This window comes from Leptonychotes weddellii, chromosome 1 (genome assembly GCF_054177405.1).
Source record: "Leptonychotes weddellii isolate Sample4059 chromosome 1, ASM5417740v2, whole genome shotgun sequence".
NCBI lineage: Eukaryota > Metazoa > Chordata > Mammalia > Carnivora > Phocidae > Leptonychotes > Leptonychotes weddellii.
The window spans coordinates 75,911,938-75,937,719 of record NC_138369.1 but is presented as its reverse complement, the minus strand read 5'-3'; the positions used below and the strand labels follow the sequence as shown (position 1 = coordinate 75,937,719).

Below are 25,782 nucleotides of genomic sequence, written 5' to 3'. Positions count from 1 at the left end.
TTAATATATGTTAAATTACTGTTTTAGCTCTTTGACCAGGAATAAGCATTATTTTGAGTTTTTGAGGCAGAGCAGAATTATGTGCACACCGTAAGTGATGGTTCAGTTGATTGATGTGAAGAAAATGATGTAAACTACATTTAAATTATTCATATACAAGTAACTTTTGACATGCAGTTTGATGATCTGCTGTTAGGTTCTACATATAGTTTACATTGTTTTTATGCTGAATTCTTGACTTATTTAAAACAATTGTTTGTATGGGCTTACTTCAATCCATTACTCTCTGATAATTCTTTGTTAAATGCTTAGCAAAGTCCTTGTGGAAATAAGATGGTTTTTATTATCTTGTACTTTTGGTCCTTTTTGTTAGTGGCCTGCACTATGCGCTGTCTTATAATAGCTTTGTTAGAGTTAGGAAATATGACATTAAAAATAGGTTGACTTCAGGGGGCCTGGGTGGCTCAGTTGTTAAGTGTCTGCCTTCGGCTCAGGTCATGATCCCAGAGTCCTGGGATCGAGTCCTGCTTCAGGCTCCTTGCTCAGGGGAGCCTGTTTCTCCCTCTCACACTCCCCCTGCCTGTGTTCCCTTTCTGTCTCTCTTTCTCTCTCTCTCTGTCAAATAAATAAATAAAATCTTAAAAAAATAAAAATAGGTTGACATATTATCTAGTGAAACGTGAAGAAGGTATTATCTTAAGAGTATAAAAGTATCTCCGGTACAGTCTTAGAGTTTATTCTAGCCCTTTTATTGTATCTTCGTACTGATATATTTGACAGAGACAAACTTTAATAATTCTTGAACCTTAGTATTTTCCGCTTTCTACCTGCATCACAGAATGCTTCTCTAGTTAGTGGACTTTGAAAATAGAGCGGTTTCATTTAAAAATTGAAATTCTAGATTTTTAAGAAATTGCTAGTTTCTGATTCTGTTTCTCTATTCAAACCTTGAGACCAAGATGTTTCTGATATCTTATAAAAGTAAAACTTGTCCAGCATTAGGGCATTATTATTGTTTTATTTATTGTTATATTATTTACTGCCACCTAACACATTACCCCAAAACCTAACAGCTTAAAACAACGAACATTTATTACCTCACAGTTTCCGTGGTCAGGAATCCCAGTACAACTTAACTGAGTGCCTGTGGCTCAGAGGTTTTTACAGGGCTGCCGTCAGGCTGTCAAGGCTGCAGTCATCTCGGTTCAACCTGGGGAGCACTGCCTCTGAGCTCACTAATGTGGCCTTTGGCAAGCCTCAGGACCACAGTTGTTGGCTGGAGACATCTTTGCCACATGACACTGTATGGAAAATGGCAGTTGACTTCCTTCAGAGCCTCAAAGGAAGAGTGTGCCAAGTTGGAAGCCATAGTCTCTTTATAACCTAATGTCAGAAGTGACATCTTACCATTTTGCCATAGTTTATTCCTTAGACATGAGTTCCTAAGTCCAACCGGAGTCCAGGGGAGGTGATTACCGAAGGGCATGAATACCAGGAGATGGGGATCTTAACGATTGACTGCTCCATAGTTATGAGTACTTGGGAATGTCTAAAAATTTACCACTTTTACTGTGTTGTTGCACAGGATTATGATGATAAAACTCCCTGCTCAGAAAGAACTCCCTTTGCTTAACTTGTTCTTATCTCATCATCTTGAATTAATCATGTTGTATGGAATGAGGCTCCAGGAAAGGGTGCAAACTAGGACATAGATAAAGAAATGTTCATTTGCAGTTTCTCTTGCTTAGCTTTTCCTAGGTATTTAGATAAGCAGTGTTGTTAAAACTCTAAGGTACTATTAAGAAAATGTACAATTGGGAATATTTTATGCTCTGTTTATTATGTAAATTCTAATGTTTATCTTGTTCAGTATTGGTAAAGGTTTTCAAGGCGTCATGAAAAGATGGGGATTTAAAGGCCAGCCTGCTACTCATGGTCAGACAAAAACCCACAGGAGACCTGGAGCTATTTCAACTGGTGTAAGTATAACTTAGTGGTCCCCCTTTTAATGCTAAATACTCAGCTTCTACACATAGAGTGCTTTAGTCTGTCCTTGGGGTCAGGTCACATAATTTTAATCTGACTCCAGGTGGGTCACAGTACTTGTCACATTTTTATGGGTCCTGGCCTCACTTACTTTCCAGAACCAGACTTGAATCATTTAGTAACAACCCCTATACTTACAGCCAGTATTCTCAGTACATTCCTGCCTACTTTCTCATTTCCATCTCTGTCTCCCATCCTACCCTCTGAAGTCAGCTGCAAGAAATCAGGGATTAGAATGTCCTTCCATCTACCCCACCAGTTCTTTCACAAATTAATTTTTGCCTAAAACAGACAGTTGGGAAAGATTGTCAAGGACAGTATCATGGTGCAAGGGAGAAGTAGTAGAGAGGAAATGGGGACACAAACAATAAGAGCATAGAAAATGGAGAAGGACTTTTGTATTCTGAAATAATTTTCTCTAAGTTGTAGGATTGAATGGATAAGTAAATATATTGATAATGGGAGCAAGTTTCTTACTGCTGGAAAAGGATATTCAGGTATGAAAAGGAGGGAAATTAGAACAAACCGTGTAGTGTTGAATTCAGATTGCAGGTATCCATCATTCACATTTACTGTATGTGTACATAAAGAAAGAGAAATAGATATAGATAGGTATGTGTGTGTATATTTATTCCTTAGCTATCTGCTGAAAGAACCTAAAAGCAAAAATATTCTATATCAGCAAGCCACACCTAGAGCCTAGATCTTAGTTTCTGAATATCATTGCCCACTGAAAGGAACTTGGACTCATTGGAGAAATGGCGAATTTCATGCACGGGGCAGGAAGAGTATAAGATGAACCCAAAATAGCTTGATCAAGAAAGTGAGGAATGTAATTTACAGCGTGGTAACTATAGTTAATAATGCTGTAGTGCAGGGCGCCTGGGTGGCTCAGTTGGTTAAGCGACTGCCTTCGGCTCAGGTCATGATCCTGGAGTCCCGGGATCGAGTCCCGCATCGGGCTCCCTGCTCAGCGGGGAGTCTGCTTCTCCCTCTGACCTTCCTCCTTCTCATGCTTTCTGTCTCTCATTCTCTCTCTCTCAAATAAATAAATAAAATCTTTAAAAAAAAAAAAATAATGCTGTAGTGCATATTTAAAGGTTGCTAAGAGAATAGTTCTTAAAAGTTCTCATCACAAGAAAAGTTTTTTGTAAGTATGTATGATAATGGATGTTAACTAGACTTATTGTGACCATTTCACAATATATACAAGTATCGAGTCATTACTTTGTACACCTTAACCTAACATAATGCTATATATCCATCAGACCTCAATAAAAAAAATAATTCTTTTAGAAATTAAAATAACAAGGAAGAAAGGAAGTGCTTTAAAAATGATGGCACATGAAAAGGACACAGCAGCCAGCTAAAATGAGCTCCCGCTTGTAAAGCTTGGGATGGTTTGATCTGGAAATGTAAAAAATGACAGAAAATGGAATAAAATTAGAATTGATGATCTCACACTGGTACAGATGCATAAAGTGAATGGATAGGTTAATAAATGGGGGAAAAGGGACTTCTCTTCTTTGCAGTATAATATTAGCAAATAAATGTACAAGGAATGATGGAGTTAGAATTTCATTTTGACAGCCATTGTAGGAATAATTGATTCAGCCAGGAATTATCAGTGGATGCTGAAACAAGTGCTGAAAACTTGATGGAGACGAGTTTATATACAGAGTCCCCAAAACAACTCATCGATTAATTACAAAGGGAAAGATAATAGCCTTAGAGTGGATTAACCTAGTGAACACAAAAAGAACAGAAAAGAACACATCATCATTTCTGTGGTGATTCCTGTCAAAAATGCATCACCTGAATCTGATCATGGGAAAACGTTAGACCCAAAGTGAGTGATAATTTACAAAATAATTGGCTTCAAAAATGTCAAGATCATGAAGGACAAAGGCTGAGGAGCTGCTCCAGATTTGAGGAGACTAAAGAGACATGACAGCTAATTACAGCGTAGAATTCTGAAGTGGATCCTGGACTTGGGGGAGCATTATTGGGGCAAAATTTAGAATATGGACTACAGAATAGATAATAAATTTTTTGAGTTTCATAAATTGTACTGTGGTTATATGAGAGAATATTCTTGTTCTTAAGAAATACACACTGAAATACTTGCGGGTAAAGGAGCATCATGTCTGCCATCAGATTTTTAGATAGTACAGGGGAAGATGTGCATATATAGAGGTAGAGTGAATGGTAGAGCAAATGGGGCAACATGTAAACACTTGGTGAATTTGGGTAAAGAGTATGAGAGTTTTTTGTATTTTGCAACTTCTTTATGAATGAGAAATTATGCAGTTATAAATTATATGAAAATAAATTGTTATAAAAATTAGGTGGATCATAGATGTAAATTTAAGAGCTAAACTATAAAAGTCTTTTAATAAAATGTAGGAGTAACTCTTTATGACCTTGGGTTAGGCGAAGCCTTAGATAGGACGCCATAAATACAAGTAACAAAAGAAATTACCGGTAACTTAGGCTTCATCAAAATGTACTTTTCTGTTGCAAACAGTACAATCAAGAAAATGAAAAGACAACTCACAGAGTGGAAGAAAATATTTGCAAATCATAAATCTGCTAAAATGTATAATCCAGAATATGAAAAGATAACCCAATTTGGGGTGCCTGGGTGGCTCAGTTGGTTAAGCATCCAACTCTTGATTTTGGCTCAGGTCATGATCTCAGGGTTCTGAGATCGAGCTCCACATTGGCCTCCACACTCAGCAAAGAGTCGGCTTGAGATTCTCTCTCTCCCTCTCCCTCTGCCCCTTCCGCTGCTCCTGCAAGTGGGCTTGTGTGCTCTCCCCCTCCTTCTCTCTCTCTCTCACTCTCTTAAATAATTAAATAAATCTTAAAAAGATAACCCAATTCAATCCAAAGGATTTGAATAGGTATTTTTCCAAAGAAGATAAAGAAATGGCCAGATTAGCATATGAAGAAATAATTAACATCTTTAGCCATTAGGGAAATAAAAATCAAAACCCAGTAAGCTAGTACTTCAGCACCTACTGTGATGACTAGAATTAAAAAGATAGATGGATAGTAACAAATGTTGGCAAAGATGTGGAAAAATTGGAACCCTCATACATTGTTGATAGGTATGTGGAAATGATAACAGCTGCTTTAGAAAAGTTTGGCAGTTGCTAAAAATGTTAAGTGTAAAGTTACCATATGACTCAGCAATTCCACTCCTAGGTATATGCCCAGAAGAAGTGAAAACATGCACAAAACACTTGTGCGTACATAGCAGCATTATTCAAAATAGCCGAAAAATAGAAACAACCCAAATGTTCATAAATTGGTGAATAGATAATTAAAATATGGCAAATTCATACAATAATGTTTAGCAATAAAGAAGAATGAAGTATTGATACATGCTGCAACATGGGTGAACCTTGAAAACAGTCACAGACTACATATTGTATGATTCCATTTACATAAAATGTCCATCCTAGGCAAATCTTCATGATGAAAGTAGATTAGTGGTTGAATAGAGCTGGAGTTGGAGGGAGTGACTACTAATGGATTTGGAATTTCTGTTTTAGATTGATGAAAATGTTCTAAGATTGCTTGTGGTCATACGCAGCTCCCTGTATATATTAAAATATTTAAATTGTATACTTTAAAAAGAGTAAAATGTATGGTATGTGAATTATACCTCAATAAAGCTCTTTTAAAATTAGGCATGTAGAAGAACTTATTGTTATGACTCAAGTTAGTCATTTGTCATGAAATGCACCATTCTGTGTTTGTAAATACTGCTATTAAGTATTAGCTAGTCAATACCTTTATAATCCTAAGAGGGTGTACTTTTTTTTTTTAACTCTATTTTGTTAGTCACCATACATTACATCATTAGTTTTTGATGTAGTGTTCCATGATTCATTGTTTGCGTATAACACCCAGTGCTCCATTCAATTCGTGCCCTCTTTAATACCCATCACCAGGCTAACCCATCCCCCTACCCGCCTCCCCTCTAGAACCCTCAGTTTGTTTCTCAGAGTCCATAGTCTCTCATGGAGTTTGTACTTTCAGTGAGAATGTAAATTTAATTGGGGAGGGCAGAATCCTTTTTTAGTAATGTGAAGCAATGTGTACCTATCACAGAGTATGTTTGTAGAATGAATAAGGGTGATATTTAGTCTATAACACACAGAATTGTCTTTTAACCTGAGTTGTTTACCAACTCTCATACTATGGTGAGCTACTTCCACTGAGAGTTTTACCTGTTGATGTCAGAGTAGTGATACAGAAGTGTTTATGTTCCAGGAATTCATGTGTCATGAGAAGCTTTCCCATTTTAGATGTAATTCAAATTTGCTTCTTTAGATACAGTATTATCCATTATCAAAGCCAAAATCAGAGAGACCATGTGAAGCTGTTTGATTTATGTGAATCAGAGACAACCAGAGCTAGACAAACAAACTCAATATTCCAATAACCAACTCTGTCCTTTAATCATTCCGGGGAAGGAAAGTAACATCAAAAGTGAGGGTGGAAGAGTAGGCCATCCCAGCAGCAGGGGTGTAGATGGAGTCCATTAAGTCAGTTAATGCAGAAGATTAGTGAAAACAGACCAGGCAGTCAAGTTTGTTCTTTGAGTGGTGGTGTGACGTGGGTTTACATTTTGTAATTCTTTTCTTTTCTACTTCTCAACCAGTATTAGCAAAGTTGCTACTCTCTTGTTACCGGTTTTTCTCCTACAGTTGTTTCTTAGCCTGTATTTATTTTGTTGCTCTAATTTAGAAGGGAAATCCTCTGGGGTAATTGTGTCCAAATCCACATTTAGTTCCTTACTGGGGCCTAGCAGAATGAGGAAAAAATAAAACACTTTAATAACTCCTATCTTGCTTTGCATTTCGGTTTGATCAGTGCTATTGGAAATTGAGAGTACTTAAAAGTGCTAATTTTGGTTTTCTTATGTAGGATGTTGCCAGAGTCTGGCCTGGAACTAAAATGCCTGGACAAATGGGAAACAAAGATAGGACAGCATATGGACTGAAAGTAAGTTTGTGAAATGGCTGTTTTAGGAATAATCAAATTAATACCTGAATGTAAAGGCACCAGAGGATGTACCGCATCTGTGTCTGCATAGGGTCGTTCTGATACCTGAAGTGTGTGTGTGTGTGTATGTGTGTGTGTGTGTGTGTGTGTGTGTGTGTTGTAGCCATAATCGTGGTAGTGTGTTCATTTAACACCCAAGCTATGGATGTGCAGTCATTGAAAAGAAAGTTAGTCATCTACTGTTTGATCTGGAAGATTTCCACAAGATGGTGCATGAGAAAAGTTAGATTCTAAAGCATTGTGTATAATACTATCCTTTTATAAAAGAATGAACAAAAGCTCCCTCTGTGTATATGTTACTGTGCCGTTATATAAGCACAGAGAAAAGTGGAATTCCGTGCCAGGGTATTTTGGATTATATGTCAAATGTGTGGGAAGATAGAAGTAGATGTGGAGGAGGAGGAGAGAGGGAGACCATGAAAACAGGAGGGAAAAGATCGTATTAAAGAAAGGATTGTGGTATATATCCATCTTTATAAAATAACTATATGTATTTAAAGGGGGGGAGTTAAATTCAGTCCCTACTAATTTGAGGAATTTGCCAAATAACTGATGTTTATATGTGTATGTGTATATGTTTCAAAGTATAGAAAGTACAAAGAAGAAAATAGCTCCTCCTAAAAACAATACCTGAAGATAAACACTGTTAACATTTTGGTTTATGTTCTTCCAGCCTCTATTCTAGATACATTTTTTTTTTAAAAGATTTTATTTATTTATTTGACAGAGATATAGCGAGAGAGGGAACACAAGCAGGGGGATTGGGAGAGGGAGAAGCAGGCTTCCCGCTGAGCAGGGAGCCTGACGCGGGGCTCGATCCCGGGACCTGGGATCACGACCTGAGCCAAAGGCAGACGCTTAATGCCTGAGCCACCCAGGCGCCCCTATTCTAGATACATTTTATTTATAAATTTTGACCAGCAGAGTTTTTTAAATTTTATGTAATTAAATCTAAGATTTTTTTCCCTTCTATTACTTTTACATCTATGAGAGATCACCTATTTGTATCTTTCTGTGTATTTTCTATGCGTGTGTGTGTGTATTTGCATGTGCATACGTGTGCAATATTTCAGTTTCCATAGTATTTAACATTTAGCCACTAGGAGCTATGAGCTGTGTGGGTCAGACTTGATTTTCCCCCCACATGAGTTGTTCTTTCACTACCATTTCTTGACCATCCTCCCCCATTTGTATAAGCTTTACTCCGCATGAAAGGCCACCCGCATGAGGACCATCTGCTCAGCACACTTATTTTGAAAATTAGACCCAGAAAGGTTGTGGCTTCCCCAGTTTCTAGTTGCAGCAAGCTAGTATTAAATAAAAATAAAATAAAATTGAATTTCCACTTGTTAATGGTGCCAGCAGAGTCCATTGAGATATCCAAGCAGTCTTGGTTGTTGAGTCACATTTATATTTAAAATGATGAGAGTTTGCGGGGTGCGTGGGTGGTGCAGTCAGTTAAGCATCCGACTTTTGATTTCAGCTCAGATCATGATCTCAGGATCATGGGATCAAGCCCCACGTCTAGCTCTGTGCTCAGCATGGAGTCTGCTTGAGATTCTCTCTCCCTCTCCTCCTCCCACTTGTTCTGTCTCTTTCTAAAATAAATAATCAAATCTTTTAAAATGAGTGTTTGCTACCACTTCCATAAGACATATTTGTTATAATCATATATTACAAGTCCTCAATAGGATTTGAATTTTTCCTATTCTCATTCAACATTTTGAAGTGCTAATATGATGATTACTTCATAGGCTACTTATAGCCTCAGTTTTTAGTAACATATTGCTTGTTTTAATACAAGTATATTCCCAAATTTTTAACTCTTAAAATTCGATTTCATTTCTTCCTTTAGGTATGGAGAATAAACACAAAGCACAATATAATCTTTGTAAATGGCTCTGTACCTGGACATAAAAATTGCTTAGTAAAGGTATGTATGTAAACCATCTTTATTTTCCATTGTTCGGTTACATGAATGTGTGCTATAAATTCTTCTTTAGCTCATAAATGTGGCTTGAAGATAAGGGGCCGTTTCTCCACATTATCTGCTAAATTAAATTTTTTCCACTTTTCAGTAGCACCTGACTGAAAAAATTGTACAAAATAGCCAAAACCTATGTTTGTAAAACCATGAATCTGCACAAAGGGTAGGACCAATAAATAGAGGCTCTTTAGAAATACAAAAAGGATATTAGGATAACAATTGCCAAAATATCAGTATCCTTCCAAAAAAGAACTTTTAATTTTTTACAAAATACTTTGACACAGGCACTGGAAATGCATGAAATGGAAATTCAGTGAGAGAGTCAACAAGATAGGTGATAAAAGGGCACCTGCCTGGCTCATTTGGAAGAGCAGGTGACTCTTGATTTTGGGGTGATGAGTTCAAGCCCCACATTGGGTGTAGAGATTACTGAAAGAAAAATAAAACTTTAAAAAAAAGGAAGGTGGTAAAAGTAGACATTTTAAGGAGAGATTTATTATTATTGTTACTAACATTGCTCTGATTATACTTTTTAGTGTTTTTCTTAAAAATATACATGTTCATTTTATGTTCAAAAACAAAAGAAGAAAAGAAATGTACAGGAAAATTTTGAAGAAAAACTCTTGCACTCTCACAGACTTACGCCTATCAAATAAAATAGAAAATAAATATTCTGCCTGGGATTTAGACCAACATAATATAACATGAGAAATCACTTTTGAAATTTGAATCTTCCGTTCTGAAAATAAATTTATAGTAGAAGTGATACCAGATATTCCCAGAAATATATTCTTTATTAATTTTCTAACAGTAACAACAAAAATAGGTTAAAAACTTAAACCTCAAATTTTTCAGATTGGGTCTTTATGTATTCTTTTCATTTCTCAAAGTAGATTCCATTACTAGTCTAAAGTATGATACTTGTTTTAATCTTACAGTAATTAAAATTCCCTTTCTTCAATTAACTTTTTGACTGGATTCTCATTTTTCTTAAAGAAAAAATACATCTTATGAATTCTTACAAGTTTTTCGGCTTTTTTTTTTTTTTTTTTTACTTTGCATGTTTTTAGATTTAAGTAGCTTTCCAGTCTCCAGGTGGCCTAGTCATAGACACAATGACAGGTTGTCAAGTTTGGCAGGTTGTCATTGTACTTCTTAGAACATATTGGCTTCATAATTAAATGTATCCTTCTACATTCCAGGCTTATTGCATGTTTATAAATATCACAACCTAATAAAAGAGAAAAGAGGGAAATGATTCTTTTCCATAATGAAATCATACTGTATAGCAGATGAATTTTTAAAGTTTGACAAAATGTTGTCACATCTCCCGTTTGTCCCCATTTTACTGCATACACGGTTCTAGGCTGGCTTTCCAGCTGCACCTTACTGCTGCTATGGCTTCTCAGGTACACTCCGCGTTTTCTTGGATGCCAAATATAGATGAGTAGGTCACCTGTCTTGAAAAACCGTAATATGTGCAGTGATATTCTGACTGGTTGTTAGAAACAGTTTATAGGCAACAACATTTAGTACTCTTCCACCTACTTCAACAAAAAAATTGCCTCCAAAAACTCCGCTTTCTGGAAGAATGATGGCTTGCCATTACTGAAGACATTCAGACGATACACCAAAGGCAATTCCAAAAGAGGAGTCCAAATATATTTCAAGAAGCTAGCATAGGGGCTCCTGGGCAGCTCAGTCAGTTAAGGGTCTGCCCTCGGCTCGGGTCATGATCCCAGGATCCTGGGATCGAGCCCCGCCCCTGCATCGGGGTCCCTGCTCAGTGGGGAGCCTGCTTCTCCCTCTGCCCCTCCCCCTCCCCGTGCACTCTTAGGCACGTGCGCGCACTCTCTCAAATAAAATCTTAAAAAAAAAAAGGGGCACCTGGGTGGCTCAGTTGGTTAAGCGACTGCCTTCGGCTCAGGTCATGATCCTGGAGTCCCGGGATCGAGTCCCGCATCGGGCTCCCTGCTCAGCAGGGAGTCTGCTTCTCCCTCTGACCCTTCCCCCTCTCATGCTCTCTCTCTCTCATTCTCTCTCTCAAATAAATAAGTAAAAATCTTTAATAAAAAAAAAAATCTTAAAAAAAAAGAAACTAGCATCAAAGAATGTCTAGTCCATTTTGAACTGTTAACACACTAATGAATGTATTTGCAAGAAACGTATTTTGGGGCTCCTGGGTGGCTCAGTAATTAAGTTTGCCTTCGGCTCAGGTCATGATCCCCCGGGGTCTTCGAATCGAGCCCCGTGTCCGGCTCCCTTCTCCGCGGGAAGCCTGTTTCTCTCTCTCCCACTCCCCCTGCTTGTGTTCCCTCTCTCGCTGTGTCTCTCTCTGTCAAATAAATAAATAAATAAACTTAAAAAAAAAAAAAAACCATATTTTGATGTTTAAAAACTCATTTTGAAAAAAAATCTTTGAAACAGAGTGTCTAAACAAGTGTCTTTTGTAACCTTACACAAATGTCTGTCCCAGACATTAAAGATGGGTTTGGTGAGTGTTTTGTGGGCTTGTGTTTTAAATGTCAGAAGTGTGGTACACTTTTTGAAAACATTCACCCCACTTTTTCTGTTCCTCCAGGTGATTCCATAGCAAGTGATAAAACCCCCTTGCCCATGGGGATTGAGGCACGTCCTAATGGACAGGCAGCCTCTTTAACATTCTCTCATCCCATAGGAGCTTTTGCACCCTGCCCCCGCCACCCTGCAGAGTACAGGGCTACCAATACCTTTTTTTATTCTAAAGTTAGTAAAGCTAGTCTTAGGGATGACCAACCTGTTTAATCAATGTAAGCATTTTTGTTGTTTGGATTCACTAAATCTATTAAGAAAGCCTAAAGAACTTATTTACAACATTGTGTAGTGTATGTTATTATTATTTGTGTATGCTCATTCCTATACCCTAATTTAGAATTTAAGTTTATTCTAGATTTCCTGGTTTGTGTGTGTGTCTGCTTGTGTGTCCTACCCCTCACCTTTCCTCAAAGGATTTGAACTGGTTTGCCAATATACAGAAATATAAAAAGAATGAGCTGGAGAGTTGAGGGAGTTTTGGCGAGGGCAGGGAAATAAGGAAGCCAGAGGTTAGATTAAGTGCACAAAAATACATACTATGGAGTCTTACACATTTGTTAAAGATGGGTTGCAAGCTTTTCGCCCTCAGCCTTAGAGCCAAGACAAAAGAGATTTAAATAAAATGTCATCATTTATGTTTCAAATCAATGAATTTATAGTACTGTAGCATTTACAATTAGAATATATAAACAGTGCTTTTATCTGAAATGTTCCTCAGGGAGGAGAGATCTATCAAAATGTAAAAGCAACTGAGAATTTGCTACTTAGATCATTTATGACTAAATTTTCACATTTATCAAATTAGCACAAAAAGTTTTACTATTGTTGGTTTTGTTGTTTATTTGCTTGGGTTTTCAGTTCTAAATTTTGAGACAGTTTAAATTGGTAGAAGAATAGGACTTTTTTTCCCTCAAGTTAAAGTTCAACCCAAGATTAGTGAATTGGAAAAAAAAAAAAATGAGTTTATTTTCTCCTGGGCAACTTACTGAAAATTTCTTGGAACAATTTTAATGAGAGAGATTAAAATAGATGTTTTTCTGTACTTAGCTGTTCTTAGCAGCTGTGTACTTAATTTCAACCAAATTATTCATTTCTTATTGCCAAAATGATTATGCCTTGTTTTACTCTGTGTGTATAATTACATGTAATTTTTTTTATTTCTCTCTGAATGAAAGCTGTAGAATGAGTCAGAAGCTTTAAAGAATCCAATAATGTTTTCCAAAAATAAAGCCCAACATTTTAGATCATATCAGTATCTGAACTGTTCCTTGGTTTACGAATTCACAGATATAATTAACATATTTTTAGAATATAAAGAGTTAATAGAGTTAATATAAAGACGTGTGGGTTATTTTTATTTTTGCTAAATACTATTTTGTCCTTATTTTCTCAATGATAATGATACTTGTTAAATGTAAGCTTATTTCCTTAATAAAACTTGATATTTTTGGTTATGTGCCCTTTGACTTAAGACTAACAAAAAGACTAGGTAAAAGTTATTTTTTTAAAACTCAACTTAAAACATCTATGATAGAGGGGCGCCTGGGTGGCTCAGTTGGTTGGGCGACTGCTTTGGCTCAGGTCATGATCCTGAAGTCCCTGGATCGAGTCCCACATCGGGCTCCCTGTTCGGCAGGGAGTCTGCTTCTCCCTCTGACCCTCCCCCCTCTCATGTGCTCGCTCGCTCTCATTCTCTCTCTCTCAAATAAATAAATAAAATCTTTAAAAAAAAATGATAGAAAATAAAATAATAAAAATATGTAATAGGAGTAGATAATAAAATCAATAATATGGTAGTAATAACTTTTAGGTACATAGTTTGGATATAATTGATATCTAAGTAATAGTTGTAAAATATAATTTATCCTATTGGGCAGTTCTAGAGATTTATAAGTTATGGATAAGATATAAATTAATATCAGTAATTTTATTTTGAGTAGATGATTAACTTGAGGAAGGCTGTATTTCTGTCATTGGATTAATTAAATTTATTGGAATAAAAAGAATACATTGAGTTCCTTTTACTTCATATAACAGTTGTGTTATTCACATTAGAAAATGTAGGAACACATATTCTTTAATTAATAATTAAAACAGACCTTATCTTTAACTTAATTGGTAATACTTATTAATAATATCTTTGTCTCCTTACCCCACAGATCAGAGATTCTAATCTGCCTGCATATAAGGACTTCTGTAAAAATCTGCCATTTCCTACATATTTTCCTGATGGAGATGAAGAAGAACTACCAGAAGATTTGTATGATGAAAATGTGTGTCAACCCAGCGCACCTTCTATTACATTTACCTAACCTCATTGGACGTGGCAGAACCTTAACATATTTTATGAGCTTTGATGAGCCAGAACAGTAATATAACCAGGAAATATGTTTTCCTTTCTTAATCACAATACTGTACTTGTCATCTTTGTCAAGGGCATAGATAGATCATTCATCCCCCAAACTAAATTATGTTAAAAAAAAAATTACCACGTTAAACAGATCAGTTAAGTAGATTGAATATGCCAAATTTAAATGGACTGGCAGTTTGCACATGAACAAAATCTTTGTAATTTGTGAGGTTCATTCTTTTTTTACTGCATATTTCTCAAGTTACCTTAAGATGCTTGTAAATTAAACTTTTTATTAAAGATTTGTCTGTCTTTGTGAAGGAATGGCTGTGGAACAGTGGCAAACCATTTGGGAGTTATGGTATAACCTATTCAGAAAAAGAAACCATTTCCTAAAATTCATTTTTATCATTCTTACTTTTAGAGCCCTAAACAGAGGAAGTAAGATTTTTATTTAAATTACAGAAATATGTATGTCATAAAGGCCTGATGAAGGAAAAACAATAAAATCATAAATTTTGGATCCTGTTTACACTTCTGTTGGGAGGAATATTTTTTAGTTTGATCACTCAACTATAGATAGGTTTAATCATTTTTCCTGATACCTTCCCAGAAGGATTTGAAATGGCCTGGGATTGTACATTCAACAAACTTGTGAATCACCTATTTCTGAAAATGTTAATGGCCCCTGGGTTTTCCTTCATTGTATGAAATTAAGATGTATTTACTAATGGCTACTTAAGCCAAATAAGCTTAACAATATAAGTATAAGCAGGCCTCATTGAACTCCCAGATTTCCTCTGTACCAGATTCCTGAGGACCCAGAGAATCCAACTTAACTCCAGACGTTTTCTGAGACTTGATTCATATGGTCACCCAAGAGACTTATTAATCATAATGTTAGGTCTCCATATAATTTCCTGATAACTAAAAAAGAAAGTATTTTTTTTGCTTATATTACGTTTCTCTCATTCTCAATTTTAAATCCAAATGTAGCCACATTTTCTTAAAGTTTTCATTTATTGTTCACCTAATTCCACTAAGATTTGTTGCAAATGACAGGAAGTCCATACAATAAAATAGTAAATGAAGAGGAAAAATACCAAGGATAATGTAAATCAGAATAGGTGGGAAGGGGTGCCTGGTGGTTCAGTCAGTTGAGTGTCAGACTCTTGGTTTCGGCTCAGGTCATGATCTCAGGGTCGTGAGATTGACCCCTGCACTGGGCTCTGTGCTCAGCACAGTGTCTGCTTGTCCCTCTCCCTCTGCCCACCACCCCCCCTCCACTTGCTCATGGGTGTGCTCTCTCTCTAAAATAAATCTTTAAAAAAAAAAATAGGTGGGAAGTTGGGAAAGAATAGTGACAATACAATACAGATGAGCAGAGTACGACAGAGTTACACTCAGTTTGACTCTGAGCTACCTGGGTACCAAAGTAGAACAACATTGATCTTTTACATATTTCTCTTTAATCACGAGTTCTCAAGAGGAACTCTTTTAAACTGGAGTACTCTTGGTCACTGTACCATTTTTTATTAAGAATAACTTATCAAACTAGAAATTCCTGGACTTGTTAAAAGATTATCTCAAATGTATTCAGGGATAAGATACTAGACACATTCTTGTCAGAGATCAAACAAGGATACCCTTTACTACCGCTATTCAACAATGTTCTTGGTCCTTGTCAGTACAATTACTAAGACAAGAAAAGTAATGATAAAAATATTACAAAGTGATAACAATATTATTTGTAAGAAATATCTACCGAGATCAAAGACAATCAACTGACAAGCCATCAGAACCAATGAAGACAGTTCGGAAAGGTGACCAAAAATAAGATTAATATCAGCAATATTCAATTGAGAAATTTTATGGGGTGGGGAGGGAATGGATATCATTCACAATAGCAGTTTTTTAAAACGTTACCTAGAAAAAAAAAGCCTAACGATTGTTCTGGGGTCCTATTGGAGAAGATAAAATTTTATTGAAGGATATAAAAGAAATAGTGGAGAAGAATACCATGGTTATGAGTGGGAAGTCTTAATATTGTAAAGAATTCAATCCTATTTTTAAAATCTCAACAGGATTTGCCAATTGAACTGTTCAAACTGATTCAAAAATGGATGTGAATGTGAAAATTTAAGAATAGCCAAAACATAAAATCATAACCATTAGTTTGGTGTGCCCCATACTACGCTTAGGGACTTACACTTACTTAACTTTGAAATTCGGTATACCATATGCCTAATTCTACTACTTCAGTTGCATTTGATCAAAAGATTTTAATGAACTTAGAGATGCGTGAAATTTGCTGATACACCAAAGGAAAGCAGGTGTTCCCTTGCAAGGCAAATGAACAATCATTGCTGGGAGAACATAAAATCTTGTTTCGCTCTAAAGTATTTGTGGAGATGGAGAGAAAGGAATCCTAGCACCTGAAGGTAACCAGATGACAGATGACGGGGAGAGCAAGGAGCCTTTCAGCAGTCATTTGCCCAGGACATGCAGTGTTTTGAAGAAGGCAGGGAGCCGTCTCCACTGGAGAGCCGGCCCTAGAACCATCACCATTTGTCTATAGAGTCTTCAAGTGGTCTTTGGATCTGCATTTGAGTTTTAAGGAGAAAACTTCTGATCCTCTTTTAGGATAATGAGCATGAACCCTATCTTCTAAGAGAGCCAGGGAGCAAAGCATCCGCTTCCACTCCCCACCTTCATCCACCTACTCCCCACTGCCAGGACCCTGAATAGATACCTTAGCTATTGAAGAAGATCTGGGCCCCGTTCCTGCAAAATTCTTCAGTAGCCCAGAAGAAGTAACACGAGTTGTAGTCTACTGACCCAAGTGGAAAGGGAAGAAGCCTCGACAGTTACGGCCATTTCCTTCCTCAGGAAAGCCGACTGGTCAAGGCCCATCTGCTTTACTAGTTACACTAAGCTTTGGTTGTCCTGCTTCCTTTCCAGGACCATAACCTTACTAGAGTAGCTGAAGCTGAAATGCTAATGCTCTCTAGTCCTGTCTCCACAGTGGGCCCTGGCATGGGGGGAAAATTGGATGGTGACAAGCTGTCACAAACACTAAAATGTCAAGGAAAGCATTTCTTACCTACAGCAGATGTGAGGATATAATTTGCAAGGAGATTACGTTTTTCAAAGTCAATAAATAGTGCTTTCTGTAACATTTAATGCTGAGATACAGACTTGCTTTTCAACTTTTCACAAGGGGTGGACTATGACTTTTACAGCTTATTTCCAAAGGGAAATTTGTGAATGGAACCCGAGTGCATCTGAGAAGACAGGATGAGATATGTACAGAACTACGGGGTTTGGGTTTTGGGGGCAGGGTTAATGTGAAGTGTTACGACGCACGTGAGCTAAAGCAGCCGCTCAGGTTTCCTGATATCGCAGGGTAAGTTCCACCAGTCTGTGGGAGCTTTGTCTCCTGTTCAGCAGCTTCTGTTTTAGTAATCAAAAGAACGTGTCTTTGAGGGAAAAAAAAGTGTCAAAATGAGAACCCTCGTTTCTGCAGTGAAATTGGACCTTGGTCCTAAGCCACTGCCCACGGAGATTGTGTGGGCTGTTTGCAGCCAAACCCACTGTGGGGGTAGGGGGGCATTCAGACCGCTGCCACCCGGTCCACTGTTTGGCTCTCTGGGATGGATACTCACGCGAATGCCTTTTTTTTTTTTTTAAAGATTTTATTTATTTGAGAGAGAGAATGAGAGAGAGAGAGAGAGCATGAGAGGGGGAGGATCAGAGGGAGAAGCAGACTCCCTGCCGAGCAGGGAGCCCGATGCGGGACTTGATCCCGGGACTCCAGGATCATGACCTGAGTTGAAGGCAGTCGCTTAACCAACTGAGCCACCCAGGCGCCCCAGGTGAATGCCTTTAAGCACCTGTATCACTCCTCATTCTCGTTCCAGGGGAAATATCCTGCCACGGCTCCTTGGGCCGTTCCACCTTGCAACGTGGTCTAGCCTGCAGTGTGATGCCTTCCATCAGCTACTTTGTAGTTTGCTTTTCCATGGCTGATTTCTTGCCCTTGCGATTATTCCACAAATGCCCATTCCTGCCTGTGTCGTCTGAGGTCAGTACTCTGGAAGTTCTCCCCAACTCTTGCAGGAAGCATGGCGGGGAGAGTGGACTTCAACTGTTTACCTTGTTTTTATAACTAGTTCTGTAGTGGAGCACTTTAGTGATGAGGAAGGCCATGTTGCTGATTTCAGTTTTGCTGAACCAAAAGCGAGCATTTAAATACAGACAAAGGTAGGTCACCGTGCCACGAGGCGCCTTGGGCAAACATTTTCAGGAGCTTTAGAATCACATGGGTCACTCCATGGCTACTTGTTTTCTATACAGGAAGCAGTTCTTCACATGAGATTTACTTGACTAATGATGGACAAAGTTTCTTCCGCTTTCAGGAATTTTCTTTTTTTTTTAAAGATTTTATTTATTTATTTAACACAGAGAGAGAGAGAGAGAGAAAGAGAGAGAAGGAACACAAGCAGGGGGAGTGGGAGAGGGAGAAGCAGGCTTCCCGCCGAGCAGGGAGCCCAATGCAGGGCCTCCATCCCAGGACCCTGGGATCGTGACCCAAGCCAAAGGCAGACGCTTAACAACTGAGCCACCCAGGTGCCCCACTTTCAGGCAGTTTCTACCAAGTTGACTCTACTGTAATAACACATTTCTCCCTCAGTTTCCAGTTTTACTGCCGTATATGCTTTTAGACCTCATCTGCCAGCTTCTGGTAATAATTCCTGGCTCTAGGAGGGAGCTTGGCCCCAGAAATGGCCATGGTCTCTCAGAGCATGCCTTACAAGACAAATGTGTCTACCATGCAGAATGCCATCCATTTTGCCTCTAGCACTTGCCTAGGAGTCCCTGAAAGAAGAGGACCCAATTAGGGTGTCCTCACCCCCTCCAGAAAACAGCCAGAGTCCTGAGTGTGTGGGTTGCCAGCCTTCATTTCATCCTTTGGTTTTCTGCTTTCAAACCTCAGAACTTAGAGGAGTCCACCTCATGCCTTGTTTTTCATTCTTTTTAGACTAATGAGGTGGCCCATGCAAGTTAGACAAGCCAAATTAATCTTAACGAATGCAACCCGTAACCCCATAAAAGCACATCAGTGACTTTAACTCAAGCTGGCCAAAGCATCTTCTTGGTGTGAGAGGCACCTAGTTGTTCTTTCCTGGCTTTGACTGGAGGAGTGAAAGGGACAGTTGTGACCTCGGTCCTCCTAACACGGACTTTATATGATCACCAAGTATGTGTTGGGACAAAAGTCCATTGTTTTTAAAGAAAAAGGGATAAGATATCAAGTTCAGACAGTGCATCAAATCTGCTTTGAGAAGGAACGAATTAAATACTCCATCACAAACTTCCTGACAAAGAGGCATGGATGACTGTATAAAGGGACTGTGTCAGGATGAACAATAAAAGATGGCTTTCTTGGGCATCCAGCATAAATTGCCTCATCTACAATGATGTGTTTCAGTGGTGAAGCAAAAATGGCCACAGGGCTGTTGGCTCATGGTCCATTTTGCTCTGCCAACAGCAGAAACACTGAAGCGATGCTTCCCCTCAAGCAGGAGAACTGGTGCCTATAAGGAGGGCACCCTTCCCCTCCTCGGAGAGTTTCACAAGCTGCTGGTAACAGCCGGCCTGCTGCCAAAATATCTATGAATGAGAACCAAGGCGACAGTATCCACAGAGAAAAATGGGTATTTAGGAAAACATGAATCAAAGCTGAGGAAGTAAGCAAAGGAAAAAAAACGGATAAAAAGAAAGTAAACAGGAAGAGACCTGTTCTACAAAAACTTGAACCTTGGGGCACCTGGGTGGCTCAGTCAGTTGAGCGTCTGCCTTCGGCTCAGGTCATGATCTCAGGTCCTGGGATCGAGTCCTGCATCAGGCTCCTTGTTCGGCAGGGAGCTTGCTTCTCCCTCTCCTTCTGCTGCTCCCCCTGCTTGTGCTCTCTCTCTGTCAAATAAATAAATTAAAAAAAAAAAAAAACTTGAACCTTTTTCTACCTGTAAAATTAGAACAGGGAGGCTCTCTTCCATGCATGCATGGCTCAATTCCCTAACCAGTCACTGATAAGGACACCTCTGCCTAGGAAGAAGGTTGTTTTAAAGATCCAAAGCCCCTTGTTAGACGCCACTTCCCATAAAGAGGCTCAAAGTGCTGTGGCCCAGGAGCCCTTGAGCTGCACAGTGATGATGAGGCCCAGCCAAACACCAGGACCCTGGAAGGGAGCCCATCAGGCACAGGTAATTCTCACAGTGGTTGACAAAAGCAGGTCTTACCTTCACTGGACACAGTGCTCCTCAACCCTGGCAACACATCAGAACCACGCAGGAGGCTTTGAGAAGTCCAGTCCAGTATTCTTGGAATCTCTGGGGCTCAACCCCAGACATCAGTATTTTTTAAAGTTCCCCAGGTAACACCAATGCACAGTCAAGGTTGAGAACCACTGGCCTAAAACAACATGATGTATAGACGGGCAAGTCATTTGTGGTACCAAGGCCCGTTATTTGGGAGCCTCCTTAAAGCCATTCACATTGGAGAAATGCTTATAAAAATGTAATACTAGTAATGTTTTATATGTGTATAGTACTTTATATTTTAAGGTGTTTTTATGTTCTTATGAGAGTACTGTCCTGGGAAAATGTTTAACATCTTGTAAAACTATACAAATGTTAGATACCGTCAATCTCGTATAACTGAGAAAATAAGCAGAATGAGAAATCTAGGACTTGTATAGGACCTCACTAAACAAGTGACGAGCAGAGCTTGTACTAAAATCAGGGCTTCTGATTTTCCCCATATCCCTCTACACAGCTGAGATTCATGACTATCTTTAAAGAGAACCTATAATATTGATATGTTTGGTTTCCTCTATTATGAACTGTGATTTAGCCTCATACACAAGTATGTATTAAATTGTTTCAGGCGCCTCGGTGTATCAGTTAGTTAAGTGTCTGCCATCGGCTCAGGTCATGATCCCAGGGTCCTGGGATCGAGCCCCGCATCGGGCTCCCTGCTCAGCGGGGAGTCTGCTTCTCCCTCTACCACTCCCTCCTCATGATCTCTCTCTCTCTCTCTCTCACTCACTCTCTCTCTCAAATAAATAAATAAAATCTTAAAAAAATAAAAATAATTTGTTTCAGCCTCCTTTGGACATGTGTTACTTCAGTATCTCACCTCAAGGATAAAAAAAATCACAAGTGAAACAAACTGTCAATCTTAGTAAGTCTGAATGTTTCAGTTAGTTATTGTTGTTGTCAATATTTGCTACTTATTTATTTCACTTGTCCTGTACCTGTAGCAAGTATCAGAGGTTCTGGAAAAATTACTGAGAGGAAATCTTGAAAGTGGAGAGAATTATATGCACAAACTTAGTTTCTTTTTCTACAAGTTGGGATAGATGAAGACTGTTCTTTTCTTTTCGTGGCTGAATGCTTTAGAACAACTCCAGAGAAGGTGATGTGAAGATGGAGTGTTGGGTGTAAGGTGAAGCTACACCAGCACATTCCTAAGGGTTGACATGTTGCTCAGTGAATCCTCCTCTCAGGCCACGTCAGGGCCCCTCCTCCTTATGACTTGAAGGTTAGCAGTCAGAGCTTTGAGACATTTCTTGAACACCCACTAAGTGTCAGATGTTGCACACATAGGGTCTCGTTCAGTCCTTTCAACCACTCTGCCAGGTATTTGTTATCACCTCTACTTTGTACATGAGGAAATTGAGACTCAGAGATGATATAGCATTTCCTAGTCCAATACCCAGGGAATGGCTGAGCTGTGAGACAGGAACTGAAGGTCACCTCCGGACTCCAAGTCATGCATTCTGGGCAGAGTCCAGCTTCCAGGCACCCAAGTTTCCTGACCATTCTGGAGGATACCACTGAGTTCACCCACTTTTCCACCATGAAGAGATAGGAGCCCCGTGTGCCTCCTCGCTGCACCTGTAAACATGTTTAGACAACTTTCCTGAGGAATAGTTTCTCCCACGCAGGGTAGAAGTCAGTGTGAGAGGAAGAGCGGGGTGTGAGGGTGGGGTCTTGCCACCAGACCGTGGAACCTTGGTGGAGGCCCCTCTTAATTACGACGGGGTGAAACTGCTCTCTTGACAGGGCTATTTTGCCATCCTCAGAGGAGAGGGTCGAGGGGTTGGGGGCATGAGAGCTTCTGCCCCTTCACTCCCAGGACAGGTCAAGACAATCGTATTAGCCTCTCATCCAGCTCCAGAAAGATTATTTTGAACTGAGCAAGGGTCTTAAGCCTGACTAACAGATATTGATTAGACCTGCAAATAGCTTCAGGCAGTAAGACAGTATGAAACCTAAAAAAAAAAATCCTGAGTTTCCAGAATATCAAAGAGGTCATACCAACTAAAACTGCTGAACCAACTTTTTAAAAAATAAGCATTGATTAAAAGTTTAATTGAATAGAGAACTCTCACAGCTTTTTACAGACCATATCCCAATTTTCTCTCCATCTCATGGGTGGTAAGGTGCATTGGACCCCTCTTCATGGGTGGGCAGGCCTAGGAAGAATGTCTGTGGAAGTCATTTCTCCTATTTATTTGGTAAGTTGGGTTGATCTAATTTATCCAACATAGAAGGTCAAGGATCTGGCAGGGTTTTAAAAAATGTTCTAGTGATCTTTTTCTTTCACCATCAGGCGGGAAAGCACCTGAACTTTCAGGATCTCGGTGCTCCCCTCAGCATGGAAATTCCACTGTTTCTTCTTTGCTGGTCTCTGTATGGAATTATCTGTCTGGCCAAAGTTGGGGTCCTCTCTGTTACCTCCTGGGATCTTGGTTTGTTGAGTCTATGTTGAACCAGGGTTAGTTTCCTGTTTTCACTGAAATGATAAAGAGACATTCAGAAAACCCACTGAATGAGTAAATAAAGATTGGGAAAAGGTCATTATGGATCAATCACCCAGTCTGATTTTATGGGGACACCAAAGCAAATGAGTAATAAGATTTTTAAAACAAAAATAGACTATTTTGCATTATAAAAATAATATTTGTTTATTGTGTAGATTTAGAAAATGAGAAAAACACTTCATGATCCCATCTTGCATAATTACCAAGGCTGTGGACATCTTCTAGAGCTTTCCTGCCTGCATATGTGTATGTTTGTATAATAAATAAGATTATACTGTGCATGCTATTCCATGAGTGTTTTATTTTCAGTTGATAATAGATCTTTTCGTGTCATTAAAGTTTGGGGGTTTTTTGTGGTTTTTGATTTTTTTTTTCCATTTGGAAACAATGCCATGATGGACATCTTTATAGCTAAACCTTTGTGGACATCATTAATTATTTCCTTAAGTAAATTACTGGAAGCAAAATCACTGGTTCAAAGGACATGTAATACTGAATTGCCCCTCAGAAACATTGTTCCAAGTTAAATATGTTCAAAATCTCCTCTATTTACTTAAGACAAAAATGGCTGGTCCCTCACTTCCTGACGTGAGGTGTGCACAGGCATCCTCCTCAAGCAGGCGCCCTAGTATTTCTCCCCTGGTTCCAGCTGGGGCTGTAGCTTCTATCCTTTCCTTTCCCAAGCGCCAGGGTAGTCAGTGCCCAGCCTTCCTTTATGTCACTCTTCTCCCTCCACCCCTAGGGATTTATCTCCTCAGTGAGCCACATGAGGTCTCTTAATACCAGTTTGGAATTTCCAGAATCTCTAGGAAGAGCCCATCCCTGAGTGATGTTATTAGGCCATTGCATGGCAAGCAGAAGGGAATGCAAAAGCACATATCACAACCTGCTGTGATATTGGGTGGATCCAAGTATCGCCATCAGAGCCCCAGGAAGAGCGAGGAGGAAGGACAGCTGGGGAGGAAGGAGGCTGGCTTCACAGGGCCTGCCTGGGGAAAGGCAGTATTCAGGCTGGCAGTGTTGAAATGGTATTAACCCTGGTGTGGGCTGAGTGTCTCTGCAGCAAACCATGTCTGTAAGGTCCAAAGAGGGCAGGTGTTGTCACGAGCCCTGCTGCTGAGGACAGTGTCCACTTTCATATAGAGGACGGCATGCTACTTCCCCTCAGGGAGTAATGTGAGGAAAGATCTGTTGCTCTCCAGTCAAAATGAGCATGATTCTTTGAATCAGGTAAAGGAACGTTTTATCCTTCATGTGCTTCTACCTTGACTCCCCCCAAAATAGTAAAAGTGAACTGACTATTCTTAGCCTGATTTCTGGGATAATTATCTCTCTTTACCCCCTCCTTCCTATCCATGTTGCATGCAACTAATATTTAGGTTTATACTTCCAGCTATATACAGTGCTACTCTGTATATATCTCTTAGGGTAAGTCATATCAGGTTCTCAAAGGAAGGAAAGAATAGTTAAGCTGGAGGATTTCCCGAGAGGTTAATTTGAAACTGAACTGTGAGTCTCAAGTTCCACTCTGATTTACTTAAATACTGGAAAGAATTTACTCTCTTCCATTTATCCAGAACTAGATGGACAAAATAAATGTTCATCAAACTCTTGTTTACTGAAGAGAGAAAAGCAAATAATATAACCAAGGACATGTAAAGACAGACAGACAGAGGGAGAGAGGGAGAGAGAGGAGACTCAAGACTCTTCAATATGCTAATTTTATTCGCTTACCAAATCAGCCTTCTGGAGGTTCTACACTATTCTGGAGGTTCTACACTAGAATGTTTCCTAAATATCTGTGGAAGGGAGGGAAGGAGAATTGGAAGGAAGGAGGAGGGAAGAAGAAAAGAAGGAGGGAGAAATAAGTTATGGCCTGGGGACCTCACCTGAAACCACAGATGGCGCCCAGGACTAGAATCATCACTGCATGGTGACCTGGGCCATTTCTCCCCACCAGGTGCATGATGCTTGCGTCTGGGAGCTCAGGCCTAGTCTGGTGGAGCCACAAGTGATCTGGGCCACATCCCAGGAGTTGACAGCCTCCTAAAAGGTGCTGAGAAGCTAAGAGAGCCAAAAAAATTTGCTGAGCACTTTTCAGACCCCTTCATTGTAATGGCCAGTGGTGTCCAACGATCTTAGTTGTGTATTGCAGAGCACAGAGAACAGAGGTCTGAATGCTTCCAGGTGATGCCCCTGGGAATCCCTGCCCTTTCCCCAGACAGCTTTGTCCCTTGGAGCAGGATGTAGAGAGCGAAACTCTCAGGAAGAGTTTCCAGATTTTAAATTATATTTTTCTCAAGAATATGTTAAAAAAAAATCATCATATATACTCTCCTCGCTTTTTTTCTGCTCCATGTGCTCTTATTTGGTATGTGTGCAGCTTTTCCAGGCTGTAACTTAACACATTATGAATTAGTCATATAACATTTTATTGAAGCTCATCATCAGACTACATTAATAATTTCCAGCCAGCACTTTACCACCTGCTGTGTTAAGCAAGGTTTCCTATTACCTGCCTAAGACCGCTGTCTTCAAGCTCCAGGAAGCCACACTATAGTCAAGACTTTTGAAATTTGATAGAGAAGTTCATGATCATTCTGTCCCCACTTCATTAGGTATCAACCCTGAGGCCCCTTAGTCTCCTGTGGACTCCCAGAGGCAAGGCCTGTGGTTTACTCATTTCTGTGTCCCCAGGGCTGGGAGTGTCTCAAGGGTGACATGGGGGGGTCTCCAAAAGGCCATGTACAAAAAGGGAATGAAATGGGCATATTGAAGACTTTGTTTTGCCTTCTATCCATTTGACTTTATTTACTTTTCTCTGGTCTGGTTTCCCCTCTGTGTCCCCACATCTAA

At 39.3% G+C, this 25,782-nt stretch overlaps 1 protein-coding gene across 2 annotated transcripts in view; it reads left to right on the top strand.

The window, feature by feature from the left end:
- Window positions 1-14,564, top strand: part of MRPL3 (mitochondrial ribosomal protein L3) — a 39,339-nt gene extending 24,775 nt beyond the window's left edge. Inside the window, exons 7-10 of one of the 2 annotated variants that reach the window (XM_081802147.1) lie at window positions 1,871-1,979; window positions 6,988-7,065; window positions 8,981-9,058; window positions 13,846-14,564. In XM_081802147.1, coding sequence (XP_081658273.1) covers window positions 1,871-1,979; window positions 6,988-7,065; window positions 8,981-9,058; window positions 13,846-13,998 — 418 coding nt within the window. In that variant the 3' untranslated portion in view covers window positions 13,999-14,564. The remainder of the gene's footprint in view (window positions 1-1,870; window positions 1,980-6,987; window positions 7,066-8,980; window positions 9,059-13,845) is intronic. The other variant, XM_081802153.1, reaches the window with a different exon arrangement.
- Window positions 14,565-25,782: the final 11,218 nt, after the last annotated feature.